This window comes from Diadema antillarum, unplaced genomic scaffold (genome assembly GCF_040938485.1).
Source record: "Diadema antillarum isolate AM-2024a unplaced genomic scaffold, OU_Dant_1.0 scf00000049, whole genome shotgun sequence".
NCBI classification, from domain to species: domain Eukaryota; kingdom Metazoa; phylum Echinodermata; class Echinoidea; order Diadematoida; family Diadematidae; genus Diadema; species Diadema antillarum.
Window position 1 is genome coordinate 2,554,749 of NW_027270938.1, and position 21,365 is coordinate 2,576,113.

Sequence of the window (21,365 nt, forward strand, 5' to 3'; positions counted from 1 at the left end):
CTCTCGAGAAAACCACCTTCAAAGTTTTCTTTCCAATACAATCGTGATCAAAGGGAGGTAAGACAGTAACCACCTCTTGAAAATAGAAGGTACGCTCATAGCAACCTCCGCGATGTTCATTCAAGCTTAGCGCCAGCGGTTTACACACGACCAATCAGTTAACAGGATGCCACGCACTTGCCAATAAGATCACTCCCTCGTTGCTAGGGACGGAGTCTATCTGCGGCGCTAAATCCAAATCTTTGGACAAGTTTCTGTTCTGTTGAAAGTCGGAAAATCATGGCCCAGATAAACAGTAATTTCTTTCCTTTCCTTTGATCATTTAGCTTCGAAGTTTCGGCAGATGATAGACGAAACATAAGACTACATCATTATGCCAAAAACAGAAATTTGACAGTTTTGACCGATTTTGATGATCTGACTTCAAACTCGATTTACTCGGCTCAGCCGTCAGTGACTTTGGGATCCTTTTGTTGTGGCGGGTCACATATCCCCTCAAAAGAGAGACACCAACTGTGATGACAGGGGGTTTACATCATCATATCTTCTCAATGTAGTTGGACGGGAAGATACCCTCTCTCCTGTTCAGCCGGCCTCTCCACCATCCAGACGGGTCTGCAAAAGAGAAGATGCGGGAGAGACAGATGGATGAAAACAAAATGGCACCTGACACACTAGCATCAGCTGTGGGTGAGAGAAGTTTGTGATAACAGATTTCAATTTGTATTCTATGAGACTTTGCAGAACTGCCCGTGCATTCTGCTCAATCTAAGGGTCCCCCCCCCCAAAGAAAAAAAAAATGAGAAGAATGAAGATACTGAAAAAAAAAAACTGAAAAAAAAAGATGTATTAATATATCATATACATAATGTGATGCGTCACCATGAAAACCATATAACATCGGGAAATGATTTTGTTTTGGGCAGATATGAATTTGTCGGATGCTAAACTTGAAATTGATATATAATCTACCCTAGTAAAATACAAAGAAAATATTTTTAAAAATGATTAAAAGTAATTTTTGAAAAAAAGAAACAGTAAAGGCTATATTGCCAAAGTAGGCTTTATGTGCATTTTTCTTCAATTTATGATCTCTGACTTGATATGGGTAATGTGATGACACGCCGCATATTTATACTTATATTTGATTAGACTCTGACGTTGAAATTATTGAGTCATTTACTCCCCTACATGGTGCCAAAAATAAAGAAATTACCATCTCCTAAAAACTTTCTGGATAGGGATCAAACTTATTGGTACGTTCTAACTTGAATGAGAGTAAAAGTGTCAACCTTTAAGCAAACCTCAAATCAGTCACAGCCATGCAGTCACAGTACTCACAGAATTAATAAGTTTTTCCCTATACACTAAATGTCCATCATATCCAACATATTAAAGTGAAGAAAAATCATCAATTCTGAATCTGATATTACAATTCAACTCTGGAACTTGGAACAGCTTTCACCTGGGCACAAAAAAACAACAACAATTACAACAGAAAATGTCAAGATTTGGTGAGGTAGATTCATAATTGAAGGAAGGGGGAATTATTTCTTTGAAAATTCACTGCCCACTCAACACAGGAGTGTTCAAAGTCTGGCAAAATCTGATTACCAGTTAGTTGTTTGGGAGGTTTTATAAGTGTCTTAAAAAAGACAAGAACTCTTCTATTTTAGGTCTCTCGAGTCGGCATTGATCTTGTGTTCCGAGGAAAGAATAGGTGCTTGGAGGAAAAATGTGAGAAAAATGGGTCAATCTAATTAGACAGGAAATGAGAGCTGGAATAGAGGGTGGACTATTTCTGGCTTCAGGTGTGAACTGCCTCTAGCAGACACAGACATTTTGGAGTGCTCTGAGGGAAGGCAGGGCACAGGAATGGGGGATCAAAGGCAGTATATGGAGATATATATAGAAATATATAGAGTGATATACAGAAATATATAGAGATTTATAAAAATATATAGAGAGATATATAGAACTATATAGATATATAGAGTAACACAGAGAAATATAGAGAAATATATAGAGATATATAGAAATACATAGAGAGATATACAGAAATATATAGAGAGGAAGAGAAACAGAGACATAGATAGAGATCACCATGGAAACAGAGAGGGACAGAAAGAAGGAGGAAAGAAAGAAAGTAGAGAGATACTGGCAAAATGAGAGCAACAGGACAGATACAGATAATGAAAAGAAAGAGATAGAGAAAAATGTGAGCAATATGAGAGACACGGTGAGAGAGAGGGGAGAAGAGGAGGATATGGAAAAGGAAGGCAAGTTAGGTAGATGGGTAACACCTCTGACTCACATGCAGTAGATCCCTGGTTTGATTTCCACACAGACTTACTGGGGCCAAATACTACATGTGAGCATGTTTCCACCTCTGTATGAAGCAAACGATCTCTCCCTTACATGGAATATTAAGCGGAAGGCCCATGGGTTGGGAAACCAAGACACATGAATATCATTTTAAAAAAAAAAAATCACTTCACTTCACAATATGGGGGGAGGGGGAAGGCACACCTAGGTGGTAGGTTGTATACAAACACAAAGACATACACTAGCAACAAATGCTATTTTGATACTGACTCATGTGGTATATTGTATTGAAATCATTTACATTGTAGATGTATATACTTGTATGTATGTATGCATGTATATACATAGGTGTGTGTGTGGAATATCATAAATATGTACAAAAGCAGAAGGCAAACTGACCACATAAAGATTAATGCTAAATCAAACTTAACAAATTGAAGCATTATTTCCTAAATTCTGCATGGAGAACACAATCAAAAGCCAACTGAGATAACAGAACAATCATAAAACATTCAGCAGAAAAAAAAAATAGGGAAGGACAACAATGGCTTTCTTGAAATGGAAATCAAAGATGAAAACATAAAAGGAAGAAAAGAAAGGTAGTGTGCCTCTTTAATGCTTGACTTAGTGACACAAAACAATGACACTGTTCTTTGTAGAGAGACAATAACAATGGCTCATAATCAATTTCTGATGCCTTGTAGTTTCCGCGCATTCAAGAAGTCGAACATCAGAAGTCGGAAGTCTACGAGCACTGGGTACACTTCTGACATTTCGTGCGGTTTAAATTTAGAAATGGGCTGCGCTCGCACTATATCTCAGCTGGCATCTCCAGAAAATTTTGCGATTATCGACAGTTGCCCAACTCGAGGGGAGTTCTGCCAAACTTTTGAGAAATGAAAGTATATGTGGTTCAAGGATAGAAAAACAGAAAACATAAAGAGAGAGAGAAAAAAAGAAGAAATAAAATATGGTAATGAAAGCTCCTAGTCGTGAGGTTGTGCATACTGCTTCTGAGGGATATTAAAGTAAGTTTCCCCACCCATATTACAGTGGATTCAGCAGATGCAGAAACCATTAGTGACACACCCAATTAGAATTGGAGGAAAATGGGACAAATTCCATTCCAAAGTTGAGAATCTTTTTTCTTTTTTCAATATGGTTCATTCCATAAACTGCTGAATGTAATTGGAACTTTACAACAATTTGTGATCGTGAGTAGATGTCACACTAGTATAACAATACCAAGGAAAAATTCTTAAAAATGATTTCACAAAGCTTCGTTTTCAAGGAAAAAAGTATTTCTGTCAGAAGTATCACACTTGCATTCATAATGCAACATGATTGTCATAAAGGACATATACATGCCACAAACTAGTCAGATACAAGCAATCGTAAAAGCCATACAGCCATTAGTTATGCTTATTCTGCTGGACAAGTTTCTTTAAGAAAAAAAAAAAAAGATATCTGGTCATGGGAGGGAAATATGAGATTGGTTGGACTTATAAGAGTCACGATGCAGCTTATACCAAGCTAATTTTAGAATCCCGAATATCGCGGCGCCTTATGAGTGACACTTTCATCCAAGTTACTTTCCTTAAAAAAGGACAGAGTGAGAAAAACCTATCTAACGGTCTCTTGCTTTGGAGAAATGATTCACTCTTGTAATAACTCACAAATCTATGACATCACGGGGTTTTGACACCGCTACAAATCTTAGAATTAACCCTTTCTCTTTTGGCCACATTGAGTTGGACGATGAGTTACAGCCTTAAAACTGCCAATGGAGTGGGGAAAAAAAAGTGATGCCTTACAGTATTAACTGTCATGCCTATCCTCATACCCCCTCCCCTTTTGGTCATGTCATGTGAGGATGTACCCTTAAGTGTCATACAGAGAGTGACAGGTTGCTTGTTCCGACTATCATATAAAACTGTGAAGTCGTTCCTACTCGTAGAACGCTTCACTTGGTCATTCAGTGACATAAAGTCTCATTTCACCCAGGGTAGCCTCTCTTTGATGTACACCAAGCACTGTCCTCCCAGGGGGCCCTGCCTTTAACATCGTCAGAGCTTGATTCAGAACCAATATTTTGAAAGTGAAAAAACAAAAACAAAACCAGTGTACTCTTTTCTTAGCATACAGCTGCAAAGCTACTTTCTTTGACACATAATTATATACTAAAATTTTCCTTCAATGTCTTTTTTTAAAATATTTCGATGTCTTATAAGTGTCTGAGATCTCACTCCTATATTATGCCATGTCAAATACAGATTCAGGAATGTTTGACAATTGCAACTGGACTTATATCATCATGGAAGAAGGGTGGGAGGGGGGGGGGAGATACTGCACATTCTGTGGATAGGTAGAGGATTGCTAAAGATATGATCAATGAACATTAGTAACCATGTCTCACTGATCATAAAACTGATGGTAACAGTATGGAACCACATCAAATCATGAGATGACAGTCCACACATGACCATACATTCAATATTTCTCTCACATCTTAATAACACTTGCCAAGTTTTATCAAGGCCATTCAGTTAATCAAATTACCCCCCCCCCCTCCATTTGTAAGATAAATGAAAGCTGGACAAATGCTACGTTGTAAGTCTGACAAACTCACACAGGTGTATGATATGGCAGTCATATACAAAAACAACTGTAATACAATAGGGAGGATTATGTAACCCCTCATTCATCAATAGTGAGTTCATGACATCTGTGCCTATTAGCATTAGAGCATGCCAGCCAGTACAGGCAGATTAGGAACATCACTACACCCCATTAAGAAATGTGTCAAGACTTATTCATTTGAAAGCTCATTTTGACTGTAATCATGTAAATTTTGTATAAGAACGCTATAGAATTAACCATATTATTAGTATCATTATTAAGGCCTTGTGCAGACCTCCCAACCTTTCTGACTGAAAAATAGGGATGATTCGGCTCAAAAGTAGGAAAGAAAGAGCAGTTCCCATGGGAGTGTGTAGTAAAATTATCCAGAAAAATATGAAACTCCTGTTGAAACAAAAGCTGGGAATGGTCAAAATTCAGAATCTTTCCTCCAAAGTCAGCATGGTTGGTAGGTCTGCTTATGGCAATATCCATGCTGCATGTATAATTCAAGAGTAACAGTGAGTCAAGAGGTGATATGGCAAGAGACTGCCATCACTCAGCTACAGGGCCTTTCTGAACTTGGTTTGGACTTCCTACGTTCACCTTTGCATATCAAATACGGATACTACATACATTAATGTTTGCAGTAAATGAGACATCATATTTTGAGGCATGAAGGTATCATTTCATTTGATAATAAATCAGTAATCATTACCCGGGTCCACAATTCAAAAATTCCCTCTTGTGAAAGAAAATAGATACCTCTCTTTGTCTCTGTACATTTGTACCTTGTAACATAATGGACTAGTGAGAATATCCGTTATTTCGGACTGGTCAAACAAGCACATCTGGTAGATTATTGCAATGAAATAGAAGATGCAATATATGCCTATCATTCATCAATTGGGGTTTGACAAGGAGAGGCAGATCCAAGTTCAAAGAGGCCTTTGCTTAGCTTTTCTCCAAGCCATGTGGTGTAGAAGGTAAACTTAAGCCACATTGCCCGACAAAAGGCGAAAGCTACCACTAAGCAGTCCTTTTTTACTGAAAGGTGACAATAGATTAATGCATTAAATGCTTGCTGAACTTTGGCGCGATTCATGATACACCATCATCATGTAACTTACAAAAAGATTTAAAAAAAAATAACTGTCTTGGTGTATTGGTATCAAATGACTATGTCTGCACTTGACACTTTAAAAAACAAATCAAGCACATCCACATACCTGCCCTATGCAATCATGTAATTCAAGGATTGCAATTGCCACCTTATAAAACAAATAATGCACACAAAATATGTAAATCAGGCATATACCTGACCAATGCAGATTTTGGAATAGACACCCACACTTTTCTCATTGCCACCTACATCGTAGGAATTAAATCCATTGCCTACCGGGACCTAATCTGTCATGCTGAATGGCTATGGGTGTTCCAGCAGTTTGTGAGGAATTGGCTCACTGCATGCTCCTTGCAATAATGTGGACAACTTCTAATACTAGTTTCCTTGATGTGCATTGTTTGTCTATTAATTAACCCCTACCTCTTCCCCCTTCACAAAATGAATCATCAATAGCCTGTGAGTGCCCACTTTCTCTCCAGGTACCCTTATGAGCACTACAAGAGACAATTCAAATCTGTATGAGATCGCTGCAACGATTATTCCATTTATCATGACCTCTACACAGAATGGTGGCACCTCAAGCAAAGTCTTTGCAACATGTGCACAGTTTTGATTGTATGCAAACAGACACGACTACGACGTAACCCACAGTCAGTATATTTCACAACGTCACAGAGCGGGAGCTGGAAAGCAGTCTATTCTTTTCTCCTTCTTTTCTTGTGATCCCCCTCATAGGAAAGTATTGGGGAAGAAATTGAATTCAATAGGATTTTTTTTTCTTTTTTTTTTTTGAGATATGTCGAGGCTTTGGCAGGTACATAGGATTAAAATGTGAGTCACCGTGATAGCTAGGCATATCTAAATCCCGCACGAGGATGATGACTAAACACTCCACCCCGAGTCTTCATCATCTTGCCCTGCATTCTAAGACAATGAGAAGAGTTTTGCTGCACTTTATTCTTCTTAGAATAAAAAAAGACAGCAACAAAAACAGTCACAGTCTTATCGCCATGACAATCAGAGCTGCAGGCTGGCTTATAGACTGATCCTTGTTCATTTTGTAAGTGGTGGGTGAATCACTAAGAGTCTTTCGCTTTGCATGAAGTCAAAGCAATGCTAATATTTTCTTCTTCGTTTGTACTCGCCCCCAGATAAACTTGAGATTGGCATTACCCTAAAAAAAAACAATAAAAAATTGAGTAATATGTCAATGTGTATCACAGTGAGAGAAGTCAGAGAAAAGAACAAGAAAAATATCATTACTCATCAATCTGCAGAGACATTTTGATTGTGGATTGTCCACTTGGAGGCCTTAAAATGTAGCTTCATTGTAAAATGTAGGAACAGCTGTCATCAATCGCAACATCTTTCTGACAGCTGATACTTATGTCACAAATTTGCAAAACGTTTCAAAGGCATATTTTGACATTTAGGTCTTTTTGTCTACATATTTTTAGTTCCAATTGTATGGATTACTGTAACCCATGATTTGGTCAAATCAGTTAAAATTGCATACAGTGCTCAGTGATGAAAATGTTAAATAAGACAAGTATGAGAGAAACGAAGACCTCAGAATGAGAAAGAAGATGGCCAAAAAGACAATGCAAAGGAGAATCATCAACAGGTGAACACATTGTTACCAGAGTGATTTATTATGGACAGGTATGTAGCCATGAAAGTATTCAAGAAAAAGAGAACACCTTATTCAGTTACCTACTTGGCAATCGATGTTGCCTTTTTTTTTTTCTTGGTAAATATCAAGGTTTGTCTTAACAATATATGAAACTGCACACGTCATTGCAGGAAACACTTGGCCAAGTAAGCCAGAAATGAAAAAAAAAAAAGAAAGAAAAAGAAAATAACGAAAGGTTTACATTCCATAGCAATTATCAAATTCCATGGCAATCCCACATGTGACCTCATCTGACAAGTAAAAGGTCGCAGTTGTTGCACTTCCCCCGGCTAACCTTCCTTACTTCTTGCCACGTTCGTTTTAGCCTGACCTCCAGACTTTGGACTGCTTCCCTACACATACGTGTATTCTATATACTTGTCCACTGAGCGTTGTTACAGTAGTCTCAAACCAAGACTCTGTCAATGAATGAGGGGTATGTATACGTGGTACAAGTGGATCTAGAGACACGATGGATAGCAGGTATCTCATGAGAATCAATAAAGTACCAGAGTGGGCAGGGTAACAAGTGGACAAATCATGCCCAACCTTCCAGAAACTTGGCAGAGATTTGAATAAGCAGAGGATGAGCAGGGTCTAAATTAGCATAAAACTTGACATGGGGAAGTCTCAGCTATCGTCACTTGCCTGGCAGAAGGGCCCTAGTGCTTGAGAAGAAAAAAAAATCACCAAAAAATTAAGATTGCATCATATGAAGGAGCTTTCAAAACAAAAATAAATAACACAATTTGGGAGTGAAATTTCATGCCAGGACCCTTCTGACAGGCAGGGGATATATAAAAAGGTGAAAAAGCTCACAAAAATTGTTCTAAGGCAGTAGCCCTTTTGGCTAGTGGCATCAGCAGATTAGTGTCAAATCTCAGTTCACACTGTCAACCCATTTGTCAATCTGGAATGAACTGTTCTGTGAACTTCCATCTACATTCTTTCAAAAGCTTTGGATTGTTTTGTTTTGGGTTTTTTTATTTCTGACTTCTCTACTTCATCAAATTTCTATTGGAAACATCTTCATCAAATTTCTATTGGAAACATTTCAGTATGCTCCTAAATTGGTTGATTATTGCAGAACACATTAAACTCAGGGTGAGATCTCTAGATATCATAACAAATGTCAGTGGTTTCTGTCCACGATAAGGACATCTGTTAATATGCAGACCTTGCTGGGTTGTTCCACAAGCTGTCTTTGACTACGTGCACAACATGGATTGTCTGAACAAGTGGTATTTTGCTTCATCTCCCAGGGGTAGATTCCTGGGAGATAGAACACCAGCTCTCCCTTAGAGTAAGACTTCAGTGCTAAGATGTCACCGCACTTGTGCTGGTCTGTGTAATCTCATCACTGTTCTTCAAGGGTGTGGCAATCCCTCACACTCTCAAACCTTGCACTTCATCACATCCATGATTTTAAGGCACAGCTGCTTTGAGCTTTAAGGATGGCACTGATAGCTAGTAACTTTGCAGGGCTGTTTGATGTGACATCAGCAACATTCACAATGTACAGCTGTAATTCACAGCATTGACATTGCTACATAATCCATGGATTAAGGCTAATAAGCTCATACAGTGTATTATCGTAGTATTTACACAATTTAAAAACTCTTATTTTTATTATTGCTTTTATGACTGCATTTATTGCTCCATGACATTAATTATCATTGAAAATGTCATTATCATCATCATTATCATCATCATCATCATTGTTATCACTATTATTATCACATTATGATGATGATGATGACAATGACCATAAAAATGAGGGAGGGACAAGGAGAGTGCTTCACTTAAAACAAGTTCCACTTAAGCAGGTTGTGTTTTAATGAAACATCAAATTTTGGTTATTTTGCATCTTGTTGCACTTAAGCATTGTTCCCACTATAGTGCCTCCTGATAATCAGGTGAGCACTACACTAATTATCATTACATCCCAACTTTTTTGACTCTACAGTGGTGTCAACTTAATTCATACTATCTCATTTCCTACTAACATAATTTGTATCTATTTCATTAATCCCTTATACTAACCCTGCATTCCAAATAATCATTATCACTATTGTAATCAGTATCATCATCATTACTACAATGATGACAAGAATGAACAAATTAAGTACAGATAAGTACAAAAAGACCTAAGAGTCTAACATGGGAGAGTTGTTCACACAAATTGAATGCACACTGCCTTGTATACATAGAACTAGATCTGCTATATACGTCAGAGAACAGCCGTCACAACTCCAATGAGCACTGAGTCATGAAGAGATGGTAGACCTTCCTCTCCACAAGAGGAACAATTAAACACAGTCAACCGTGTTGACAGTGTGAATTCTGCTATCACACTATGTATTACATAGTGGCCATTCAGCCCACACTATGTTTTTTAGTGTGGCCACAAGATTAACATCGTAACATGTTCATATGTGTATGTGAAGCAGTGTGAATACTTGCTTTTTGTGTCATGAAAACGGTGCGTCCAGTTTTCAAAACACAATGAAGTGTTTAAAAAAAAATTCTGTGAAGGATCTGTGATGCTGAAGACAGTTATATACACATGCTTTCATCACAGTACATGATGTTGTTCCACAAGCAAAGATCACACTAGCTGATTTCCGTCACTGCAGACTAAATTTTCAAACTCAGTCTCTCAGAGTTTTGAACACTGTGGTCCATTCTGTCCAAAATGACACAAGAACAAATCTATACAGCTTAAACCAATAATCTCCATAATATGTGGTTGTCACACACAGTGCTTTTGGCACATTTAGGCAATGTGTCTGAGATACACACAAACACACACACACACACACACACAAATCCACACTGCTCATATGACTTTAATAACTTCACACATTGATTATCGCACACTGCCTAACACCTTGCAAGCAATACACTTAATCAATTCCCTGCACACTACCTTTTACACTGGAGGCTAATGAGCTTTACAAGAAAGACTTGCAAAAAACAAAAACAAAAGCGACTACAACAAAAGCAAAAAGAACAACAAAAAGAACAAACACTAGGCAAACATACGAACCCAAATTCAAAGACAATTTCAGCAACTACAGACAAGATCCAAGGAAGCTATGATTTCTATTCCACCCAAACAACCTTCAGCTCCTGTGCAAAGAGTAAAAAATGACAGCTGAACAAAGCCACTATAATAGTGAAGACATACCTTCAGAGATGATTTCAATGATCTCCCCCTCATGGAAGGATAACTCATCTACATCCCCTGCCTCGTAGGGGTAGATGGTGCGGCACTTGGGCTTGGGCGGGGCAGGGACGGGAGGTTGTGGTTTGGGCTTGGGACGCCCCGCCCCGGGAGGTGGCCGGTTCCCCTTCAAGGTTCTGCGCTTCTGCCTGCATGTGGGGCAAAAAAAAAAAATTTGCAATGTCAGAAAGGAAAAAATTAAAATATGCTTGAAAAAGGCTCTTCTTGCACTGCAGATTTATTGCAGTATCTAAATTGAAAATGTGTCTGCAGAAAGTGTACGGAGATTATGTATTGCCTAGTTTTGGTGGTACAATGTATCTTCATCAACATTGTAATTGTAGTTATTATGATTATCATTATTTTCATTGTTATAATAATTATTATTATCATAATCATTGCTATTATTATTATTATTATTATTACTATTATTATTATTATTATTATCATCATCATCATCATCATCATCATCATCATCATCATCATCATCATTATTATTACCATATTGATAATTACAATAATAATATATTAGCACCATCATCATTATGATAAGAATCATAATCAGTATTCTAAAATACTATCAGTGATGGTGAGTATGATCATTATGATTATCATTATTACCTATAAGCAGCTGCATACTTGCATTATACAAATCAGGATTACACACTCGCATCACCTCTCTAAGTAGTCTTTTAAACAAAAACACCCAGATGATGTTTCACTGAAACTAAGTGCAAGAGACCACATTTCAAGATGAATCATTGAACTCAGATAGGCAGTATCAATGCAGTCACAGTAAAGTTTGAGAACGTTAAAGGAAACCAAAGCCCAATTATAATTATAAACGTGGACTCAGTGAAAGCAGCGATATTAGTTGAACACGTCGGTGAAAGTTTGAGGGAAATCAGACAATATTGATTCAAAAGTTATGAATCTTTAAAGTTTTGGTGTTGTCATCGCTGGATAAGAAGAGTTCTGCACTTCATGACATAATTATAAGAATAAAGAAAATAAGAAAATACACCGATCCATTTTATATTTTCTTTATATTGTTGCCCATGACATCATGAAGTGTAGTAGTCCCCTTATATCCACTGATGACAGCACCGAAACTTTAAAAGATTCTTAACTTTTCAATTGATTGTCCAACTTTCCTCAAACTTCCATTGATGTGTTCTTCTAGTGTTGCTACTTTCACTCCCTTTTTTCAACAACAACAACAACAACAACAACAGCCACGACCACAACCACAACAACAACAACAACAACAGCAACACAAACTGAGAATAGGAAACAGGAAGTATTGACATTCACAGGCAGTTGTATTCCTGTGAGGAATTACCCTCCCTTCCCCTCCCCCACCCCTATACATAAGGGATGCTGTGGAAATATCTATAACTAGCTGTGGAATGGGGACGAGGAAGGGAGAGTTATAACCCAGCTGCATCCACCAAGAGATTGTCCTCAGATTACACGACAGGAGGGGAAACCAGAGTAACTGACATTTAGTCCAAAGTCTTGGCGAGCGCTATTGTAAATACTACAGGTTTTGGTAGGATCGAATGGCACATTATTTTTGCCTTGACTCACAATGAAACCATTTTGGTAATAAGACAGAAAAAAAGGGGGGAAGGAATTGGTCAAAAGATGGAGAGTGGTCTTCCATTTACCCTCATCCTTCTAATCTGCTACCCTACCCTCTACCCCTCCCCCTTTTCCAAAACCCCTTCTCCCCTCACACAAAAGAAGATAAATAGTGGGTATTAATATTCTTTCACGATCAATTGTATTTATTTGTTTCAATAGAAATCTATCTTTGGTTATGGTGAAAAAGATTTGATCTTAAAACAGACAGTGTGTCTTCAAGAATATCAAGGCATACTGCACATCCCTGCTGAAAATTATTTACAGAATTTTGAGTCATACACATAACCTTTCAAAATTCATCTGACAGCCAATTTAAAGCTAGCACCTGTTGGCCACTATCTCAAAGCATAAGAACTGCCAAAACATAATTTTTTTTTTTTTTTTTTTTTTTTGGGGGGGGGGGTCTTTGGTCCATTCAGTATGTGCACACACACAGAGGGCAGTGCATTGTGAAAACAGCACCTGTGTGTTACTATAAAACTGCCACCCAACCAATCCTGGTAGCAAAATTAAACTTATATTTGTTCCATACTGCACTTTATGAATCATCTCGTCTGTGACAATTCTTTTGCAACAATGGCAATGCACCTGCTTTGAAGAACGAACACAATTGTTTAAAGAATTGTCTGAACATATGACATATATGTATATCTCCTTGAAATAGATTTGGTCACCACACCCAAGGCCAAATATATGAGTGTGCCTTGATTGGTTCATGGTCCCCACATCAATACTGACATTCTGGCAAGGTTGAGTGAGTACGTTTAAAAATAAAAGAAAAATTGGCTTAGCGACAATAACCAGATTGTCTAACATTTCACACCAATTCTGTCACATCTAATGATTCAGTATAATCCAGATTGGACTTGGACAGCGTATGGACCTGCCAAGTTAATCACCTGATCCTATGAACTACACTATATAGAGCAACACTCTGTCATTCCTGATTTTATACAGAATTTGTAGGTCAAGTCATAATAAAGCAATGCCACAGCCTAATAAAAGGTGAGCCCTCCCCCACCTTCCTTCCAGAAAAAGCAAAAGATAAATGAAACAAAACAAAACCCGGAGTGGTTGGAGAAGACTAAACTATGACACTATTGCCTGATATTATATTGTCCTTATTTGATGCATCCGAAGCATGTTTGGCAGAATAAAAATATTAAAAATGGCTTAAATGTGCATGATCAAACATTATCCCTGCTTCTTTAGCTTGATCACCGAAGGACTCTACGCCATGAATTCCCGGAATTGTACACATGTACGTTATATGTACCTTTCACGACAAGCACCCTGACACATAGTCACTGACAGCATACTGTGGTAGCGGTGCATGTCGTGTAAAGCCCCGAATCACACGGTGGATTAGAATCCGACGAGTTGTGTTCGTGCGGGAGATGAATGCACCATGGATGGTGGAGGGAGATCTCCTTTTGTGCGTTTCTGTTTCTATGACGCTCCCTGTTGCGTCAAGGTGACTCAGTCGCCTGGTCTTTACGCTGTCCCAAATCTGACCCTCTGACAACCTCTGCTAGCCCAGAAATATTGCTTTTCTGTTTTTTTAATGTGTATGCATTTTATAAAGAAGGTCTTTTCATATCATCCAAGTGCTAGGTACACTTTTTTTTTTTATAGACATGCCTGTATGATTTTGCTGTGAAATTGCTTGTTTGCGCATGGAATTTAAAGAAGCAGTGATTTTTTTTTTCTCCTCCTTGAAATTCAATCTTGACAGTACAGTGAGGATTAATTGGTTGAAAACCACCATATTTTGGGACAAATGTATCACTGTGAAAGTTACACATAGATTATATCTCACTTCAGCCTGGAGACTACATCACCGCTCTACATCATTCACTTTCCCCCAGTTAACACTTCACTCCTACTCAAGAGATGTTCTGTGATGGGAAACTAGTGAAATGACAATTATTTTGTATTCAATCAACTGTGGTTCTCTACATGCACTTTCAATGATGTTATGAAGACAAGGAGACATGCTTTCTCTTCAACTGATGTCAAATGCACAGTCATTTAAATCTACACAGAGATCTTTATCTACTCTTTTATTTTGCCATCATGACAGATTTAGGTTAAATATCTCACTGCTATTGTTAAAGTGACCCTGTAATTTTACTGCAAGGTTTCATACCCATTTAATAAAAAATTGACATGGTACAAATTGCTGAAAAGACATAGATCTTAGAAAAACCCCACACATACTAGTGTATATACTTGATAGGTAATAATGTCAGAACGCAATTCATTCAGTTTTAATCTCCACATAAACACACAACAGACTTTGCCTAGTCCCACCCATGAGGATTTGTGGTGTTTGTGTCCATCCCCCTTGACTCCCTACTACTGCTGCGAGTACACAGATCATAGCATGTGGACACAAACAGCTTGCTACAAGTTAATGAGATCTTTCCTCACCCTGCTACGCCAGCATCCGGTGTCTGCATGAAGTCCTTGTTGTGCGAGTTGATGACGTGGGAGGGCTGCTTGCTGAGCATGTTGGCGCCCCCTCGTGGCAGGGAGGGCTGGCCCCCGCTTCGCCTGCGACTGGAGTGTCGGTTCATGCCTGCAAATCACAAAACGAGAACCAAATCTTCAACTCATCGCAGAAATGAGACGCAGAAATGCATTACACGACAGCTCCTCTTCTTAAATATGAATATGAAAAACTGACAAATCAATATTTCAAAATTGTTTCAATTGTATATTGATACCATGTAGAGTAAACTTTGAAACTTCTGTCTTAATAATGATGCATATACCCAAAACCAAGACCAATCAACCCTATCTGAGCCAGGGATTTTGGACAGTGCATACAACGGTATAGGCTTTTCAGTGCCAATCTACGATCCAAGCACACAAAGGGTTAACACATTTAAAAAAAAGGAAAAAAAAAATCAGTGGAAAAATAATGCACTATACTAGGGTAGCAAATATCAAATATTCAGTTTCATATATCACTAAATTCTAAATTCACAATATGTAACAGAGCATGTCGTCTAAGCAATGAATGTCATACAGGGAATAGTATGACAATAGAACATGTAATTTCACATTATTCCGTAGATGAGATCCCTTTTAAAAAGTATCAGTCAATGATAATGATGAGCATACATTTCTTAAAAACAAAAACAACAACAATAACAACAACAACAAAACCAGACAGCCCTTAGAGGTAGTATTGTTTGGCGATGCGGGTGATTAGATCGTTTTCACATTTCATTCATCACTGCCATAAAATGCATCTGGGTAACTGCCCACTTGACATGCACTATGTGAATCATGACACACAATGTAGGCTAATGTCCAATCCACATCAGACAACCCAAATAAAAAATCAAATGGCTGCTTTATTTCACATGGGGATCTCTTCCAAGAACTCTTTCCTCTCGCTATGTCTGGCACGCCATGCATTGTCGTCATACATGAAAGCCAGTTTCGAAATAATGGGGTTATGAGACTGTCACATGATGTAGTGGCACATATTTTAAGTAACATGACTGATATAACTGGATAAAGATATATTACACTTTTTTGGGGTGGGGGTGGGGGGGAAGCAAAGCTATTTTGAAGATAGCGTGTAGCTACAGTTCCATATGACATCATATGTGTAACTTGACTGCCAACTAAAAGAAGCCAGTAAAAAATGAAGAAACAAAGCAGAAAAGATACAGTACAGTTTGGACCTTCAAGGGTAAGTTCAAGCATGTTAATGCTAGAAAGATTTTTGATAATAATGCTTGAACTTCAGGGCTGCCTCAAAGCAAAGAAAACAAAGATTTAATCCAGTCTCTGGGTTTCCAATATCAGATGGATTTTGCTGAAAATGAAATGGCTTGAAAAAAGGTGGTCAGGATAAAATATTTCATCAAACAGATATATCAGATTAATCTAAATCGTGATACACGATGAGTAGTACAATTTGCTGCAATTAACAAGGATGCAGATCACCTGATCTTGTTGTGAGATCATAGATTTACGGGGTGGCATTACGACGCATTACCAGGCACTATGAAATTACTCCGTACTCTGGTCATACAGGACACACAATGATCAATCTAACGAAAGTCACATGCCTTCATCAAATATCAGCTTACTTGTCTGGGGAAATCCAATTTCAGAAATAAAAAATATTGATACTCAAGGAAAGTGCCTTCATTAGGATTATACAGTCAAGATAAAAGCACAACAGAATAATTTGATTACACATATCAATCAGATGGTTTTGGCAGATTAAAGAGCAACACTATACACTGGATGACACTTTGACAGAACTGAAATTCAAGAAATACTTGAGGCATGAAATTTTTCCCGAATTGGAGCCAGTGGCCTTTTTTGCGGCATGAAATTCTTGCAAATTGCCATTGGCATCCAGTGCATAGAGTGAAGACGAGAACTTTCATGTGCATTTTTAATTTCGCGAATCTTGGCTCTTGCAAAATTTGCGAAATACAAATGCAAGTGAACATTTCTGGTTTTACAGCATTCTGATGGTTAGTATTAATTCTCGAAACATTGATTCTACGTGTAGGCATGAATGTAATCTAATTTGATGCTTCAATGTCTCCGCACAGTTTGTGCATTAAGAATAGACTGGTACATCCACCAATAAATGTCCACTCTCAAGGGGCGGGGGGGGGGGGGGGTCGGAATCATAAAATTGGATCAAGTCTTTGAATTCTTGTCCAGCAAACAATCACCCTGATGCACTGCCAATAACTCTGTCAGATGAAAAAGAGAAAAGATTGATGGCCGGCAGTCTTTAAACGAGTGCCCCAGACCTTGAGGTTGGGTGGAGGGGGGGGGGGGGGGGGGGGGGGGGTACTAAGGCACACACATCGTGGCTATGTATGTGTGTGTTGTGCGTGTTTGCACATAGTCGGTTCCACTTGTATGTTACAATGTCTCAACTATATATGACTCCTAGTATGATATCCTTTGGTATGTTATATTGCCTGAACACTGTGTGTAAACCAGTAGTAGTTTCATTTGTGTGTCAAGTAATTAAGTACCACCTTCTCTGCAGAATGTAACTGAACAATAAATCCCCCTTGTGGGAAACACATATGTGACTCTGCACCTCAAAACAAACAAAAAGTCGCCAGACATGAATTTTTAGTTAAGACCATATTCTGAAAGAGCAGACTTTAAGCTTTAAAATGATGTATAACTCGAATCAAATGGACTCTCCTAACCTATCTAAATATTGGAAAGAAAGCACAAACTCAGGAAAAGTGTGAACTGAGAAAAGAGGCTCTGAAGTACAGTGTCTATTCAAGCGCTTAATCTTTACCAAACCGTGCTGGCTGTGCGATGAACGGGACAAAAAACAGGAAGTAAACCACCAGAGTAACAAAAATGAAGGGATTATCAGATTAAAATGAAATTAGGCATGCCTCATTAACACATTCTGTCCATAATTAATGCCAATTTTCAAAGTAGTAGCACTATTCTTTCAAAAGTTATTAGAGTTGAAAGTGAAGAGTGTGGACAAGGTTTTTCAGAAATGAAAAAGGGATTCCAAAGACACACCTAATCACACTATTCTACCGAAAATGTTCGAGATAAACTACTAAAAAACCACACTTTCCTGCCCGTTTTATGATACCAAATTTTAGCATAATGTAAAAGAAGACCCGCTCTTTCAGAAAATATGAAAAAGTCAAGTTCGGCTAGGTTGACCCATTTCACTTATTTTCAGTCCTCACGCAAAATCAGTGTGTGCGACTTTATGTTCGTTTTGAGGTGCACGGTCACATATAAAACTAGTGAGATGCTATGATATAAAAGAATTGATTTATACGTAAGTTTGGGGAATAAAGGTAGAACTGAAGGTTGATAGTGTCCAGTGTGTGTGGTAACTGAAAATCTCTTGTGACACATATGACGTGCAAACTGATTCAACATCTTATTTTTTTTTCTTCTTCTTTTTTTGCATAATATTATTGTGTATATCAACATGGTATAAGCAGAAATGAACTTCAAAAAAGTTTCAATAATGTGACATTTTAAACCAAGTAAACTTTAGCCTGCAGTAACAAGTAGCCTCAAGACAAAAACACAACACACACTTGCACAATGGACACACACATAAACAGATAGACAGACAAACAGACAGACAGACATATACACACACCTCATACGGAGTGATGATACACTAAGGTGTGATCTATATCAGTGCAATACGGCTCCTAAAAATCATACAGGGCTTTGAAATGAGGCCATTGTTGGCACAGATAGTACGACTACTGAGTCACGACATCCCTCATTGATAACGTCCATGAAACAATACCTCGCCTGCGAGTTCCTTCACAATGTTTTTGAGTTTCTGCCAAAAACAAGATGAAGCACATAAAAAACCTCCAAGTGTTTCTAATCTGCATAAAAAAAGGAAACTGACATAAAGGTACTATTCTGTTTTTAACTTCCCAGAATCTTGATTGACAGTTTGATACAGGTGGTTTAAAAGTTTGTTGGTTTTTTTTTTTTGTCATACAAATAGTGCAGGTTTGTATATGACAGATGGAATTCCTCAGAACAAATATGTTTTCAAAAATTAACCAAGAGATGAACTGCTGTTTGCAAAAGCTTGAAAGTGAATCACACTGGATAATTTTAGGATTTACTCAAGATTAGGTTGTTATTCTCTTCATTTACTTTGAAACTGCTGTAAAGTTTTACACTCAGTATAGCTAGTTGCCTGGGTATTTTATGATAAAATCGGGACAGTTTTTTGTTTTGTGTTGGTGTTTTTGCATTCAGTTTAAAAACATCTGCAAGTCTAGGGTTCTTGCTCTAAATACAACTTTTAACATTTTGCATTCAAGCTGACGGGGCGTATAATCATGTCATGCTCATTAGCTGAACATGTTTGATATTGATGCCCATATTTGCATTTTTCTGTAATCTGTTCTTTATATTTTTGTTTTGTTGTGTTTTTGTTTTGTTCTGTTTATTCTATTTTGTTTGTTCTAGTCTGGTCTGTTTTGTTCTGTGTTTTTTTTTTTTTTTTTTTGTAATTGTTAGATATCTTTGGAGTGTACTTGGGAACCATGAAGGAAAGAAAGAAGGAATGGGGTGACACTCTTGGTGAAGTTGAACTAATCCCACTCATCAGCTCACACATGCCAGGCAGGCTGTGGGGGGATTAGCCCCAAGGAGGCAGATGTCTTGTCGCCATGGCAACATCCCATGAGTCAAGACTGGGGGAAGGTAGGCTCGCAAGTCAATGTGACGGCAGCTGCGTATTCTGTCTCTTGGAGGGGGGAAAACTGGGAAGCAGTTACGCGGCGATACCAAAAGGAGGCAAAGTGAAGCGTATGATAGCAACGATTCGAGACAAAAGGACAAAGGTGACCTCCTTAAACGGCAAATGGCATTGCCGATGCCAAAAATCGTAGCCTCACAACTGTTGATTGCTCATATAGGAAAGGAAAGATATTCAGAAAAAACAAAAACCTATTGAAGTACACTTTACCCTGGGCATGTTCACCCTGCACACAGCTATTATCAAAAGTGTAATGACTCCTTGAATTACAGTAAATCGCAATACACTGAAGAACTCCTGGCATTGGGCCTACTGTGTACATCTTTACGGTGTGTTGTCAGAATTACCTCTTTGCATTCTTATACAAATGAATCATATTTCTGTGTGTGTGTCTGTGTTTTGTATAGGTGAGTGTGTGTGTTGTGTGTGTGAGCACATCTGGAGATCTGCATTAAACTGAAAGTAAAATGAAAAAGGTGAGTGCACGTGTAGGTGAGACAAAAATATTATGAAGTAGAGATGCGTGTGTGTGCATGCATTGTAGGTATTCTCGTAAATGGCTTCAATACAGGACATGGGTGAGTTTCGCTCAGGGCAAGCTAGGATACATTTCACGCAGTGCACATACCCGTTCGTTCAGAGTACAGTCAAACCTGTCTAAAGCGGCAACCCAAGTGAGATAAAAGAAGTGGCTGTTATAGGCAGGTGGCTGCTGCAGACAGGGACTTTAATGTGGCTTTTCAGGGGGGGGGGGGGGGGGGATGCCGTTAGTGGCCGCATACGGCAGGTGGCCGCCAAGGAAGGTTTGACTGTAACTAAAACAAATAAAAAGCACCCTCTTAAGGCCTTAGGGGTACCTTAGGGGTATATAATGCACCTGCCCATTCTTTATATTTAGTGCCTGCATGTACAGGCAAAGAGTAGTTCACCTCTAAAATTTGTACACATATCTTCTATTATTGTGTATGCACTCATACTTTACATGGAGCCTAATTCTTTACTACCTAAACTGAATTAAACTATATTTGATGGTTTTCCATTTCAATCTGTAATTCTATTACTTCTTTCAATGTCTTTCACAAAGAGAGAGAAAGAAGAGAGAGAGAGAGATCAATATGCCCCATGTAGGTATAGGAAGGTAGATGGCTTGCAACACCTGACATTGTGAACCCTGGGCCCCATTTTATCGAAAGATATAATCGATTTTAAATCTCCATACCACACAGGCTGCCATAGACTTACCATAGAAATCAACTTTATAATCAATTTTAACTCTTCATAAAACAGGGCCCTGGATCATAACATGCTCCATTGTAAAAAGTAATAATTAGAGATAGGAAACCGGTGGCTCACCAAAGTTTGACAGGGGGCCAATGATTTCACCCAGCATCCTAGTTAAACCCCAACCACCAATGACAGAGAAACAGGTGGCACACAACCACACTTAATACCAGATCTCCCAACGGTG

General features: G+C 38.3%; 1 protein-coding gene across 1 annotated transcript in view; it reads right to left on the minus strand.

The window, feature by feature from the left end:
- Positions 1–289: 289 nt before the first annotated feature.
- LOC139715527 (unconventional myosin-If-like) overlaps positions 290–21,365 on the minus strand; it is a 104,854-nt gene continuing 83,778 nt past the window's right edge. Inside the window, exons 25-27 of the mRNA XM_071627094.1 lie at positions 15,049–15,196; positions 10,933–11,117; positions 290–615 (exon numbers count right to left, since the gene is read on the minus strand). Coding sequence (XP_071483195.1) covers positions 539–615; positions 10,933–11,117; positions 15,049–15,196 — 410 coding nt within the window. The 3' untranslated portion in view covers positions 290–538. The remainder of the gene's footprint in view (positions 616–10,932; positions 11,118–15,048; positions 15,197–21,365) is intronic.